The sequence below is a fragment of the Helianthus annuus genome, chromosome 2 (assembly GCF_002127325.2).
Source record: "Helianthus annuus cultivar XRQ/B chromosome 2, HanXRQr2.0-SUNRISE, whole genome shotgun sequence".
Classification (NCBI taxonomy): Eukaryota; Viridiplantae; Streptophyta; class Magnoliopsida; order Asterales; family Asteraceae; genus Helianthus; species Helianthus annuus.
This window is the reverse complement of record NC_035434.2, coordinates 168035967-168049178: the sequence shown is the minus strand read 5'-3', so window position 1 is coordinate 168049178 and position 13212 is coordinate 168035967. Positions and strand designations below refer to the sequence as shown.

General features: G+C 36.3%; 2 protein-coding genes across 2 annotated transcripts; one reads left to right on the top strand and one right to left on the bottom strand.

The window, feature by feature from the left end:
- Positions 1–229: 229 nt before the first annotated feature.
- Positions 230–849, top strand: LOC110927084 (protein transport protein Sec61 subunit beta). Its single transcript, XM_022170684.2, has one exon. It carries the CDS (start codon positions 308–310, stop codon positions 602–604), a length of 297 nt encoding a protein of 98 aa, XP_022026376.1. The 5' UTR covers positions 230–307; the 3' UTR covers positions 605–849.
- Positions 850–3364: 2515 nt separating this feature from the next.
- On the bottom strand, positions 3365–8114 carry LOC110927085 (NAC domain-containing protein 68). The gene is made up of 3 exons (XM_022170685.2): positions 7919–8114; positions 7081–7367; positions 3365–3790 (listed from the first exon to the last, which is right to left on the bottom strand). The coding sequence occupies exons 1-3, from the start codon at positions 8085–8087 to the stop codon at positions 3434–3436; spliced, it is 813 nt and encodes a 270-aa protein (XP_022026377.1). The 5' UTR covers positions 8088–8114; the 3' UTR covers positions 3365–3433.
- Positions 8115–13212: the final 5098 nt, after the last annotated feature.

Below are 13212 nucleotides of genomic sequence, written 5' to 3'. Positions count from 1 at the left end.
CAAGGATCCAACCCAGGTTTCCCTGGGTCTCCTATCATTGCCCACCAGTGCCTCACTCTGTACCAAGTGGAAGTCGAACCAGTGAAATTACCGGTAAAACCCGTTTGACTCAAGGATCCAACCCAGGTTTCTCTAGGTCTCCTACCATTAACCAAACTCTACACACCCAATTTGTGATTCGGTTGTCCAAATTTTATTTTATTGAAATCGATTTAATAAGAACCTTCTCGTGACATAAATAGTTGTTACCTAGGGTTTCAACCTCACCCTTCAACCTCCAACCGATCATTCTACTTCCTCTGCATCAATGGTGAGAGGCTCCTCTCAATCTCAAACCACCTCTTCTTCCAACACCCGACCCGGCCCACTCGGCGCCGGTCCTCGTGGCTCCCCCGCCGCCACCGCCGGCTTGCGACGCCGTCGCACTACCACCACCGGATCTGCTACCAGCTTGACCGGCGGCAACCAAAGCAACATGCTTAGGTTCTACACCGATGATGCTCCAGGGCTTAAGATCACCCCTACTGTTGTTCTGGTCATGAGCGTCTGCTTCATCGGGTTTGTTACTGCTTTGCATGTGTTTGGTAAGCTTTATCGCAGTTGAAGGCCGATTCTGTACTGCTGTACGGAGGTTGTTTGTTTCTTGGGTGTTTGTATGGTTTGTTAGGTTAAATGTTGGATCTAATTTGTTTTCTGCTATGTATGTATGTAGATATTTATGAATACATGAAAAAAAAAAAAAAACACGACTTTTAATTTGAGTGAATCGATCGTTAGTGCGCCTTTGTTGTGTAATCTAATAGATCTAACTCGCTGCTGAATTTCTGCTATGTAATATCCCTTCAGTGATATGGTTTTTGATTGCTGATTGAGTTAATAAAGTTTAGGGGCGTTTAGAATTCGATTCGGATTCGGAAAATTCGAAATTTGACTTGATTCGAACTTGATTATCAAGGTTCGAATTCGAGTCGAGTTTTTGAATACGAATTTATGATTTTCGATTCGATTCAAAATTCGAATTCAATTTATATATAATTTTTTATATACATTTACACATATAACTTCAAAATTTGGGCCAATGTATGAATTACTTCCATAAGTGATACGTTTATTATTCATATTATTACCAAACCTAAATACGAATAGCCCATACTAGTTATATTTAAATTTTTACTTAACTTAAATCGCTACAAGTAGTTAACCTATTTTCTAAATTTTGGTGTTTTGACATATTGATAGTGAATTCGTTGTTCGATTAGATGAACACCCCTTTTGTTATTTGGGTTGACTAAGACCATGGGGTATGGGGCTTGGGTTGGAGCGTGGGTTGGCTAAAAACGCCCAAGTCACTACCCCGGGGGCTTGGGTTGGGGCGTGGGTTTGGGCGTGGCCCTTGGGGCTTGGGTTTGAAGCCGGGCGTGGGGCGGGCTAGCAAGGTGACATGGCGGGCTCTCAATGGCCAAACCAAACTCATGCCCCTAACCCAAGCCCCACCATACCCCATGGGCGTGGGTTTGGGTTTGTTTTCCACGTGTCAACTCATGCCCCCAAACCCACACCCACCATACCCCATAGCCTAAATAAGCTGGTTTGGTTTTGGTAAGTTTTTAAAAGCGTTGTGTTAAGGTAATTTGTAGTTTTGAATAGGGCTGTAAACGAACCGAACGAACATGAACAAGGCCTTGTTCGTGTTCGTTCGTTAAGGAAATAAATGTGTTCACGAACGGTTCATGAACACTTACCGAACGAGATTTTATGTTCGTGTTCGTTCAATAAGGAAATGAGCGTGTTCACGAACGGTTCACGAACACAGATAATTTGGCGAACGTGATGAAGGATAAAGGTGGATGGCCCAGAGAGTAGCACTAGAACTTGAATCCCTTATTATGGAACAGAGGTAGATCATATTCGTCGATGTAAATAATGAGAAAAGAAAGGGAAATGGTGCATAAATAAGGTGAAAGAGGGTTTCCTAGTTTAATTGTTAGGGTAATGATATAAATAAACGTTTAATAGTATAAAAAGTATAGATAAAATATATGAAAGTATAAAAATCTTTAATTAAAACACGAACATACGAACATAAACGAACGAAAATGAATGAATGTTCACGAACACCTTACCGAACGTTCACGAACACAATTGAACGAACGAGACCTTTGTTCATGTTCGTTCATTTAACTAATCGAACGGAATTTCTTGTTCATGTTCGTTCGTTTATTAAACGAACGAACATAAACGAACTTCCCGCCGAACGGTTCACGACCTGTTCGCTGAACGTTCGGTTCGTTTACAACCCTAGTTTTGAAGTAATAATAATATAATAAAAAATAGAGTTAATTGCTCGGATGGTACATGTGGTTTTACGTTTTTTCACGTTTAGTCTTCCATCTTTTGGAAATAGTAGGTATACTCTCTATGGTTTGTCATTTTGTTACTCGGATAGTCCCCTGACATTTACTCAGGGGACTATCCGAGTCACAAAATAACAAACCATAAGAAGCATACCTGCTATCTTTAAAAGGTAGGGACTAAACGTGAAACCACAAATACCATCCGGGCAATTAACTCTAAAAAATATTATGCAAACATAATAATAAAAAATATTATGCAAACATAAAAACTAGAGAATTGTGCACACACATTATTACAAACCTATCTTTAACTAAATGCACATGATGATTCTGTACAAACCTTTTAACTCGATGCACATGACTCTGTACAAGCCTCACATGGACGTGTTAACCACTCGAATGTGCGTGTCTTGTTTGGGGTTTGTGTGTAAGAGTTAGGGTGGGAGCGGCGTTCTCGGGTAGGCCGAATCGGGCATGGTTACCGATTTGGTAAGCTTTATTCACTCTGCTCCTCAGATTACAGAAGAAAGATGCATAAACAGTATATTTTATTGTCAATTGGTAACACGTACGTATCAACAGTGGCGAAGCTTGACAATGAAGACGGGGGGTCGAAAACGTATATACCAAAAAATTTCTATAGAACTGGGGGGGTCGAAAACGTATATACCAAAAAAATTCTTTACGAAAACTACATACATATAACACTACTAACCGTCAACCTGGTTTATTCAGCCGACCCACTTAACCTGGCCAGTTTGGCTTGTCATTTCTCGAAACCATAGTTAGCGGTTCAACCTATAATTTTCATAAAAGCCGACTGAGCCGAACTAGGTAGTATTATAAAACGTACGTGTTACCAAGTGCTCGGAAATGAAGCCGGTGCTCGCCAACCAACTAATTGTGGGTTTAACCAAGTTAATCTCACCAAGACCTTAAATTAAAGAAGTTTTATTTATCATAATCAAATGTTCACATCCACCTTCTTTACAACATTACTTAACTTGCACTTGCAACTTATTATAAACACTTTTATTAACAACACCAAAGTTTACATACCAAACCCCAATCAAACTTGCTTACATGATCCACCCATGATGAGGAGGAGCTTCATCAAAGCCTCCAAAAGTGACATCTCCGTCATCGTAAACTTGACCATTGTTGTCGGGAGACACATGAAGTAGTTCGGGAGAACATGTTTCCACCATTGTAGGAAGATCTTGGCTCACAAGAATGGATGCCATTAGTTGAAAATCCCTGAACCTTGACATTATGTCGGAATTTATGTTTGTAGTCATGTAGGCTGAAGGGAGTTCCTGTGTTATGGTTGCAAATTGACCATCCATCAACTTATTTTTTGGAATTTCATCTACTTCTGAGATGTTCTTTGAATTGTTGCCTTTTTGGCGAATCCGACATAGCACCCAGTCGTCCAACTGTCAGTAAAATGGAAAACACGAGACATATAACCAAATAATCGACAATTACAATGGGGGAGCCGTCCCCGAGAATCCTCGAAAATATTTGGGGCACGGGAGAATAGAAAAAAATGGGCTGCTATAGTATAAAGTTAATAATTCATATATAAAAAGTCTATAAAATGACAATAATTGTCATAACAATAAACAAAACAAAAGTATTGTAGCAAAATGATTTAATTTACTTAAGCGAATTGTAAAGCTATTCTAGCGTTTTTGGAAGCAACCCTTTATTTTATTTGGGTTTAAAAAACAATACTGGGCCAACCAATTAAAATATTAACGGGCTCTAATTTATTAGGCCTAAAACAATTAAACGTTGGTTTAAGTGTTTAACAAAGTATATAGTTTTTTTTTTTTTAAATACATATACATGCACACACATATATTTTTTTTCAAATATATTTTGATCCCTCGAGGAGATTGGGTCCTGGGCCGTCATCCACCTGCCCCTCCCAGGTCCAGCCTCTACAATAGTATGTAATAGGCTAGCATGGTTCGGTTCGGCTATGGTTTAAAACCGAATCATTAATAGATGTTTTAGTTTTTATATTTGCATAAATGGACGGTTGCGATTATAAACGTTCTAAGTCAAATTGGTTATCGGAATAGATAGTTGGGTAACATTAGTGATCCTTTTGATCTAGAAACGAGACGATGTGACAACTAATATATCATTTACAAAAAAGATATAACAAAACTTTTGTCACATATACCATACTAGTTAAAGTCCTGCCCGCGTTGCGGGGCGATAGTCGAATAGTTCTCAATCAATTAAAAAAACACTATTATAATTTTGTTAGGAAAAAAAAAAAACGAAACCGATGATAAGACTGTAATTTTGGGCTCAGGGCAAAACTGTAATTTTTCAGAACTAATAAGCGAGTGTTAGACAGCTCCTTTAGACGAAAAAAAAAAAATTAAATCAAGTCAACCAATTAAAACAAAAAACTTTTATAGTTTTGCTAGAAAAATTAAAACGACGGGGAAAACATAACTTTGAACTGAGGGGAAATAATAATTTTGTTTCAGGGATAAAATCGTAAATTCAATGGACCAATGGGGTTGAGGGCAAAATCGTAACTTGGTTGTGTGAGGAAAAAAACTAATGTCAAAACTAGGGCTGTAAACGAACCGAGCGAACACGAACAAGGCCATGTTCGTGTTCGTTCGTTAAGGAAATTAACATGTTCGCGAACTGTTCACGAACGCATACCGAACATAAATTTATGTTCGTGTTCGTTCATTAAGGAAATTCAGTTGTTCACGAACAGTTCGTGAACACTGGTGTCGAACACAAACGAACGCAAGCAAATAAAAACGAACGCAAACGAACATTTAACTTGAAAATAATAAAAAAATAAAAACATTGGTATCCTTAAACATTGGATGTAAGTAGTTAAATACAACCGTCAAATGATAAATCAAAACACAAGAAGTCTACTACACCACCAAACGATAAATCAAATTTAACTAAATTAGAGCATTCACAATGGATCCTCTATATGTATGTGAGTGTAACCTCTATATATGTGAGAGTGGTTGTGACTTTTTGTGAGTGGAGGAGAGAGAAAAAACAGAAAAAAATTCTGTTCATTAGTAAATTTGGAGAATATATAGTTCACCACTATAATTTTTTAATATTTTTTAAAGTGGTTGTGAGTGGAGGAGAAAGAAAAGGTAATAGTAAAAGTATAAAAAAATATTATTTAATTGAAAAGAAGATAGAAAATGTAGTGTTTTTAGTGCAATTATAAAGATGGAGTAAGAGATTTGATTGTGAATGCTCTTAGACATAATTATCCCCAAAAATGTTTTAGAATGTCCAAATTTTAGCTAACTAAGAAAAAAATAGGGTTTAAAGTTTTCAATATGCTTAGATAAAAGGTTTATTTTTTATTATTTTTTTAATATAATCAAACGAACACGAACGAACATAACCGAACATATTACCGAACGTTCACGAACGCAGTCGAACGAACGAGACATGTGTTCGTGTTCGTTTGCTAAGCTAACCGAACGAAATTTTTTGTTCATGTTCGCTCGTTAAGCTAATCGAACGAACTTCCCGCCGAACAGTTCACGAATTGTTCGTTGAACGTTCGGTTCGTTTACAACCCTAGTCAAAACTGTAAATTTAAACGGAGCAAAATCGTAATTTTGAGCCTAAGGCAAAATTGAATTTTTTAGCTCGGAGGAAAAGCGTAAATTTATTTTTAAATGAGGGTAAAAACATAATTTTGAACAGATGACAAAATCGTTATTATAAGAAAAAAAACCTAATGGCAAAACTGTAAATTTAAACGGGGCAAAATCGTAATGTTGAACCAAGGGCAAAATTGAAAATTTTTATCTGGGAGCAAAAACGTAAATTTATTTTTAAGTGATGGTAAAAACATAATTTTGAACTGATGGTAAAATCGTAATTTTAAAACGGGATAAAATCGTAAATTTGTTGGGCCAATAAAAGTGTGTCATGCATGACTATAAATATAAACGGGGCAAAATCATAAGTTGAAAAAAAAAAAAAAAAAGTTATGGGTGGCATGTGGCCGCCCAACCCTACCAATCCAATGAAAGTAAGTATTACTCGCCATGTGTTTTGTATACGTAGAATAAAATAATAATAATAAAATAAAATAATAATAATTATGTATAACAAAATAAACATATGATGGCTGATTAAGTGTCAGTTTGATTAATTTGATTATTCATATACGTAACCATATCTACGAATAGCCAAATGTTATGTCGACATGGTAGGTTGTTTGGTGGTATCAAAATTGAAATGTTTTCAACAATAATGATATGTGGAGGGAAACTATTAATGATTCTATTGTTAATTACTACTCTTAATATTTGTGGTTTTAAAAGACTTATTTTTGATATTAAAAAAAAGGTATCAGCGTAGCTTGTTACCCCTTTACCAACTATCTCGATGTAAATTTTTCTTATTGTTCGTATTAAAAGTAGTGCACGCTTTATAATTAACATTAACCGGGTAGTTTCTTGCCGGTCAATGTGATAATATTTTAGCAGTTGCAAAAAGTTACATACATAACCATAACCGAACCACAAAAATTCGTAATCAACCAAATCATAACCGAAGCATTGGTTTTTCAATTGGGTTGATTATTTTGATTCGGTTTTTTCGGTTAAATGGTTATGATTAAGTTATTCGTTAAAATTCATATCATGATATTGGTGTGTAAAGTCAAAAATTTATTTGATGGGAAGAAGTTAATTACTCTCATTGATCCGTTTTGCCTGGATGGACTGGAAAGGTCGGGCAATCTATATTCATTCATGATCCAGTTAGTCTTTTTGTTCTTATTGGGTTTGCCGGTAAAGAAAACCAAAGCTTTCTTCAACCCGATTATATTTTTCACCCCTGAAGAAGCAATGATCGATTTATCTTTCCCCGTAGCCTTCCAAAAGCCCGATCCCGCAGACCTTTTGGGGCGTGATCCGTTCGGGTATCTCCGGTCTCTTGGGGTAAAGAAGAACCATTCATCCTTCCCAAACAACGCCTTGCCTGCCAAGCAAACAAGAAATGTATTGATCCCTAACAAACTCGACAATAGTAAAAGAAAACACACAATGTTCTTATAACCAGGCTGGTCATATTATCGACCGTCTTACAAGTCCACTGTTTAGACCGATTTCAAAAAGTGAATAGGGTCAGAAATAATTTAAAAATGGATATATATTCTAAAAACGGTTTCAAAAAGTGAATAAGTTCGTAAATAATTTAAAAATGAAAATATATTTAAAAAATATAGAAGACTTTCAATTTTAACAAAATATAAAGTTCGTAAGAAACAGAATATGGGGTTTGATATAGTAAATGAAAAAAAATATACGTGTATATATATATATATATATATATATATATATATATATATATATATATATATATATATATATATATATATATATATATTGAAATCATGTCTAACCACTGGTTTCGGTCCTTGTCAACTAGTGACCGACCAGTTTAAAATGGACTCAACCAGAACCGTTATATAGTTGGCTTCTTGCCAGACCGGTCTAGTTATGAGAACAATGAAAACACAAGAATCTTACTAGGAAGATCCCAAGGGTCGAATTTATAAAGCTCGATTTCACCAATGACCTCGGCAGGAAGTGAACGGAGCTTCACCTTGTTAAACAAGTAGTGAACAATGAGCTCTTCATCAGAAGGATGAAAGCGAAAACCGGGTGGAAGACGAGGAAAGTCTTCTCCTACCTCCATATGATTCGAATGAACAGGAGGAGAAGGATTAAGAAACACATAAGCATTGTTTATATAACTACTTAACAAAGTTATACAACAATGTAAGACGATACAAAAATTAAGAAATGTAATTTTCACTAGATTATAGAATAATATTGTTTTAAATTTCAATGAATAAGATTCTGGTGTTAACGTTTATGTTGGATGCATTGTTATCCCCGTCCCCAAAGTTGTGGACATATGTTTGCTTATCACTATCTTATAGCTGTAAAAATAATAATAATTTTTTTTTATTTTCATAATCTTTATTAACAGAAAATCACAAAACAAACACCATAATTCAAATTTACTGGTCAAATAATAACTTTAAGCATTTAAAGATTAATTCATTATCAACTAATAATTTTTTTCCAAATGAGAAATTACTTTCTTATAAATTAAGCATGTAGAGATGGGGCTACACTAGAGATATGATGTGATTTTGTCTTGACCTTTGAATATTTTGCTTCACAAATTAATCCAGTCTGTCATGGGTACAAAAAAAAAGGCTGTATTTGGATAATGATACCTTCTCTCACTCTTGACAAAACCTTGATAATAACTATATTTAGACTTGCTTATTAAACATTTATTATTGTTTTTGACTTTATATTTGTTAATTTAGTTGTATCTATTCATTTTCGTTAAGTATAAATGAATGTAAAGTTGTGTATTACCTGTTTGCTAGACTTATAAGGAACAGCAGTGGCAGAGCTAGCCCATTTATTTAGAGGTATCCTAAAAATTGTTTTTTACCATGCAATTCATATAATAATAATAAAAAATTGTTCTAGCGCTTAAGCTATGTTTATCAACTGGGACTCTTTCAATTATATCATACTTAATTTGTGCTTATTTATTATACAAGTTTGATATTGTAGAAGGTTTGGGCTTATAAAAATTTGGAGTTGTAATAGATTAAAGTATACTGTTTTTAGGGGTATCCCCGTATTTGTTCAAATGTATCATTTGTATAAAATTGAAAAAAATTACACTACAAAGACGAGGTTGAGCCGTAGCCCGTGATACCCCTCATTATACTATAGCTCCGCCACTGAGGAACAGGCACGAGTCAGCTAAGTTGAAGCCTAGCTAGATTGTCTTGATATAATGTTTATATTAGTAAGAGACTCGTTTAAACTCGAGAGCCTAATCAAGATATGTGCATGAAACCCGATCAGCTTGGGCACATTTAGTAAATGAGCTCCAATTTAAGTTTTATAAGTTTGAATCGAGATTGTTTAATCTCGACTATATCCGAGACTTTAACAAATTAAATGACTAGTTTCGTTTGCACACCTATTAATTATTTTAGCCGAATGAGCATAAAGGAAGTTTATAAATATACATTATGTTAGCGCTGGTAAAATGTGGCGTGTTGTGTTAACTTTGGGTCGTATCAACATGCTAAAATAGGAGGGGTTGCCACAACTTGAACACAAATCATTTAACTAAACATGTCACTAAAGCACTAACAAAAATATGTTTATAATACGATTATTGACATTCCACGGCACGTATACCACCTACATGAATGACCCCACAATCCTTAAGTAAAAAGCAATCCATGAAATCCTTAAAAACAATCCTTAAGTAAAAAAACTATCCACAGAATCGTATAAAAACAGTCCTTAAATCACTGAAAATAATACAAGAATGGTTAGTTTGTGTATAAAATGTGGCAATTCTGCCATAGAACAACCACCATATAATTAAGTATATAATGTTGGAAAATAAGTGAAAATAGATTTTTCACAAATATAGGAAAATGATTTTTTCCTATTTTGGACTAGAAATAAATATAATAAAATCAGCGGGCTTTATGTATTTATTTGTGGGTTTGTGTTCTATGTTGGAAGAGCTTCGCAACGAACTAAACCACGTCCAAAACCGAGCTAAGATGAATGAGATATCGATGCTCAAAGTTGGGTGTTTGGAACATTCAATGTTGAAACTAAAGGGAAAGTAGCACCTTGTCCCACATAGGAGGAGAGATGGAACTTAAATGGGTATTTAAGGTGGAACTCTCCATCCTTATTGTTTCATGGAAGCACACACTAGTGTCCTCGCGAAGGGTGCGGAGCACTCGCACTCGCACACGCTCGCGCGCGCGCGCGTGGCGTGGGCGATGAGGCGCAATGTGGCGCTTTGATGGCGCACTTTGCACTTCGCTCGCATCGCCGCGAGCCGCTTGAGAGCCGCCTTTGTATTTTTGACCGCGCGCGCGTGGTGAAGCACAAGGGTTGCAAGGACCAAGTGGTAGGTGATGCGGCGCATGACGTGACAGTCATGCGCATGCGCGCGCGGGTACACGAGGCGCGCGGTTGGGAGCATGGTGCATGGGTCCTACTGTGCCGTGTGCGGCGCACCAGAGTGAGCCAATACGGCGCGACTGTGTGGCGCGCACGTATAGACTCACAGGTGACGTGGCGCACGCCGCATGGACGGACTTGAGCTGCACCGCCGCACGCCGCATGGACGGACTTGAGCTGCACCGCCGCACGCCGCATGGACGGACTTGAGCTGCACCGCCACACGGCGCACGGCAGTGAGCCAAGAGGCCGCACGCCGCACGGCAGTGAGCCAAGAGGCCGCATGGCGCACCGCGCATGGGCGCGCGCGCGCGCAGAAGCTTCCAGCATTGAATGACAGGGCAGTTTCAGTCCAGCTTCGTAACTGACGAGTTAATAGGCTTTGACTGAGAATTAAATGACGTATTAAATTGCATTGAAGACGTTTAATGCAATTTAAACCTCTCATTTAATTCATTTTGACTGTTTCAACCTAGGAGCTGTATAAATACAGCTCCATACCCACTTCAGAAGGACACCAGCAACACTACAGCAATCCAAACTTTCTCTCTAGAATTTTTCTTGCAGCTTTCAAGGTAACCTTCGGGTTGTAGGCGAACTCCGGCAGTACTACTGCTCCGGCTGTTGTACCCTGGGAAACAAAACGAGTACTCTCGGGAGACTCGGAATTTGTTTTAAGGGAAGCGTGTTGAACACGTGACTCAGCCCTCTGTTTCTACTCCTTTCTTGTATTTTGGTTTATTTCAGTTGTATTCGTACTAGTATTTTAGCTTTCTAATTTCTGTATTGTAATCATATTAATAAAATTTGTTTTATTTTTTTTAATTACGCGAACGGTTCCTACATATAACATATAACAAATATAGATATAAATAGTAAGATAGACAAATAGACATGGGAAGCAATAACAGATATGATCATTCTGCACCAATGCATGTGCAATATTAATCAATGAGGCATTGTGTTTTCAATACAAATAGCAAACCACCAGAACTCTCATACAAGATTTCATTTAACAATTAACACACACCATAACTCAAATCAGTGGTCTAAAAAGCTAACATTAAACCAAGTTGAATTCAAATGACGCCTTGAATCGTGCTACACAAGGTGTGTATTTTATGTCTAAGCGACTAAGCCCAATCCGTGTATAGTGCTTTAAAAGGTGTGTATTTTATGTCTAACCTTAAACCATGTTGAACGCGCAGTCGAATTTAATCAGGATGCTTATTATAATTATCATCAATAGTACGTATTGAAAATAAATCAATATAAAGGAGTGCTTAACAATTAATTAATAATTTGAATTTACTATATTAGTTTTTTTTTTTATAGAAACAATATTAAATGTTAAAAATGTCTTCTTTTAAGAATTTCCCTAGATTATTCATTGTTGAATATTATTTAATAAAAACTTAATAAAATTATACTAACACATTTGTTGTTTACCTACATAATTCTCTAGAGAATTGTTGTCTTGAGGGGGAGAATCTCGATGCTTTGAGTAATTGGGTATGTGGGTTTGGTAACATACCTCCGAATGCTTCATTCCAAAAAGTGGTTTAACCAAACATTTATACCCTTTTTATTATAATTTGGGCCCCATGGTCCCTAAAATTATTATATATTATTTAACATGTAAAGACATACAAATTTAAAAGTCTTCCTTGTTATGGGTCACTTGAACATAGTTTAATAATATAACAAGATTAACATTTTTTTTCTTGTTTAGCAAGTTCCCCAACTTAATTAGGGTGTTAGGAGTGGTTAAACACTTTGAAGTGGCAAACCAAAAAACCGACCAATCAGAGTGCGCCATGTCAATCAGTCAAAAGTGTTTAAACTTTGCTGAAAATTATTGACAATGGTTTAAACACTTGCTGAGTGGCAAACTTTTTTTTATTTTCTGTTTTTTTTTTTTTTGAAATTTAAGATAAAATGAAAAAAAAAAACATCAAGTTTTTATAAATAAAAATAAAGCATTACATTTTAAATAAAAATAAAGCATTACATTTTAAATAAACTAACTTTAAAAAAAACTAAAAATCACAAGGCCATCCATATTTTTTTTCGATCTCACGTTTTCTAGCGAGTGTGATTTCCAACATCGCAGGGTGAACATTGTCGGTAGGCCGATTATACATCTCCAAGTCCTTGTCGAACATTGTTTGTCGCAACGCCTCTCGTTGCTCATCCACCAAGGTCAAGTGTTTTTCTTCTCGTATACGTTTAATTTCCATTATCTCTTTCTTCATGGCCTTATACTCTTCGAATTTGTGTGTTATATCTCTTGGATCTTCGTTTCTTGAAGACGACCCTTTGTCCTTTTTCTCCTTTCTCGTTTGTCGTCTTGGTGGTGGTGAAGGATCCTCATTTATGTCGGGAATACCGAATCTGCTCGAGATTTCGACATTCGGTGATCCTCGTGTATAATTTCCCGAATTCGAAGACTTTCTTTTTAGACCTGAGCCGGAGCTTTCTTCATTCAACAAAGGTACCGGCGACCACTTTTGATTTGTTCTAACAATCTCCCAAGCCGCAATATGAGCAAAATCAATTTTTCTTTGCTTTTGTAATCCTTTAGCGCTTGCTTCATTACATAAGCATCGCCCTCCCCGCTAGGACGTAAACGATCCTAAAATAATAAATTATCAACAACTTAATCCAAATATTTCGTTAAAAAATAAACCGTATAAAAAAAATTACCGCTTGATGAAATAGACCGTTAAATGTGTTAATTTTTGTTTGCATCGTCATCCATTTTGAGCGAACTTGGTGGTGGGTTCGGTTAC

What these genes read in the sequence shown, in the direction of transcription:
- LOC110927084 (XM_022170684.2), top strand. Translation starts at nt 308, where the DNA reads ATGGTGAGAGGCTCCTCTCAATCTCAAACCACCTCTTCTTCCAACACC.
- LOC110927085 (XM_022170685.2), bottom strand. Translation starts at nt 8,087, where the DNA reads ATGGAGGTAGGAGAAGACTTTCCTCGTCTTCCACCCGGTTTTCGCTTT. An exon ending in CGACCCTTGGGATCTTCCTA is followed by an intron (nt 7,368 to 7,918) that starts GTAAGATTCTTG and finishes TTTGCTTGGCAG; the next exon opens with GCAAGGCGTTGTTTGGGAAG. An exon ending in GGCAAAACGGATCAATGAGA is followed by an intron (nt 3,791 to 7,080) that starts GTAATTAACTTC and finishes TTTTACTGACAG; the next exon opens with TTGGACGACTGGGTGCTATG.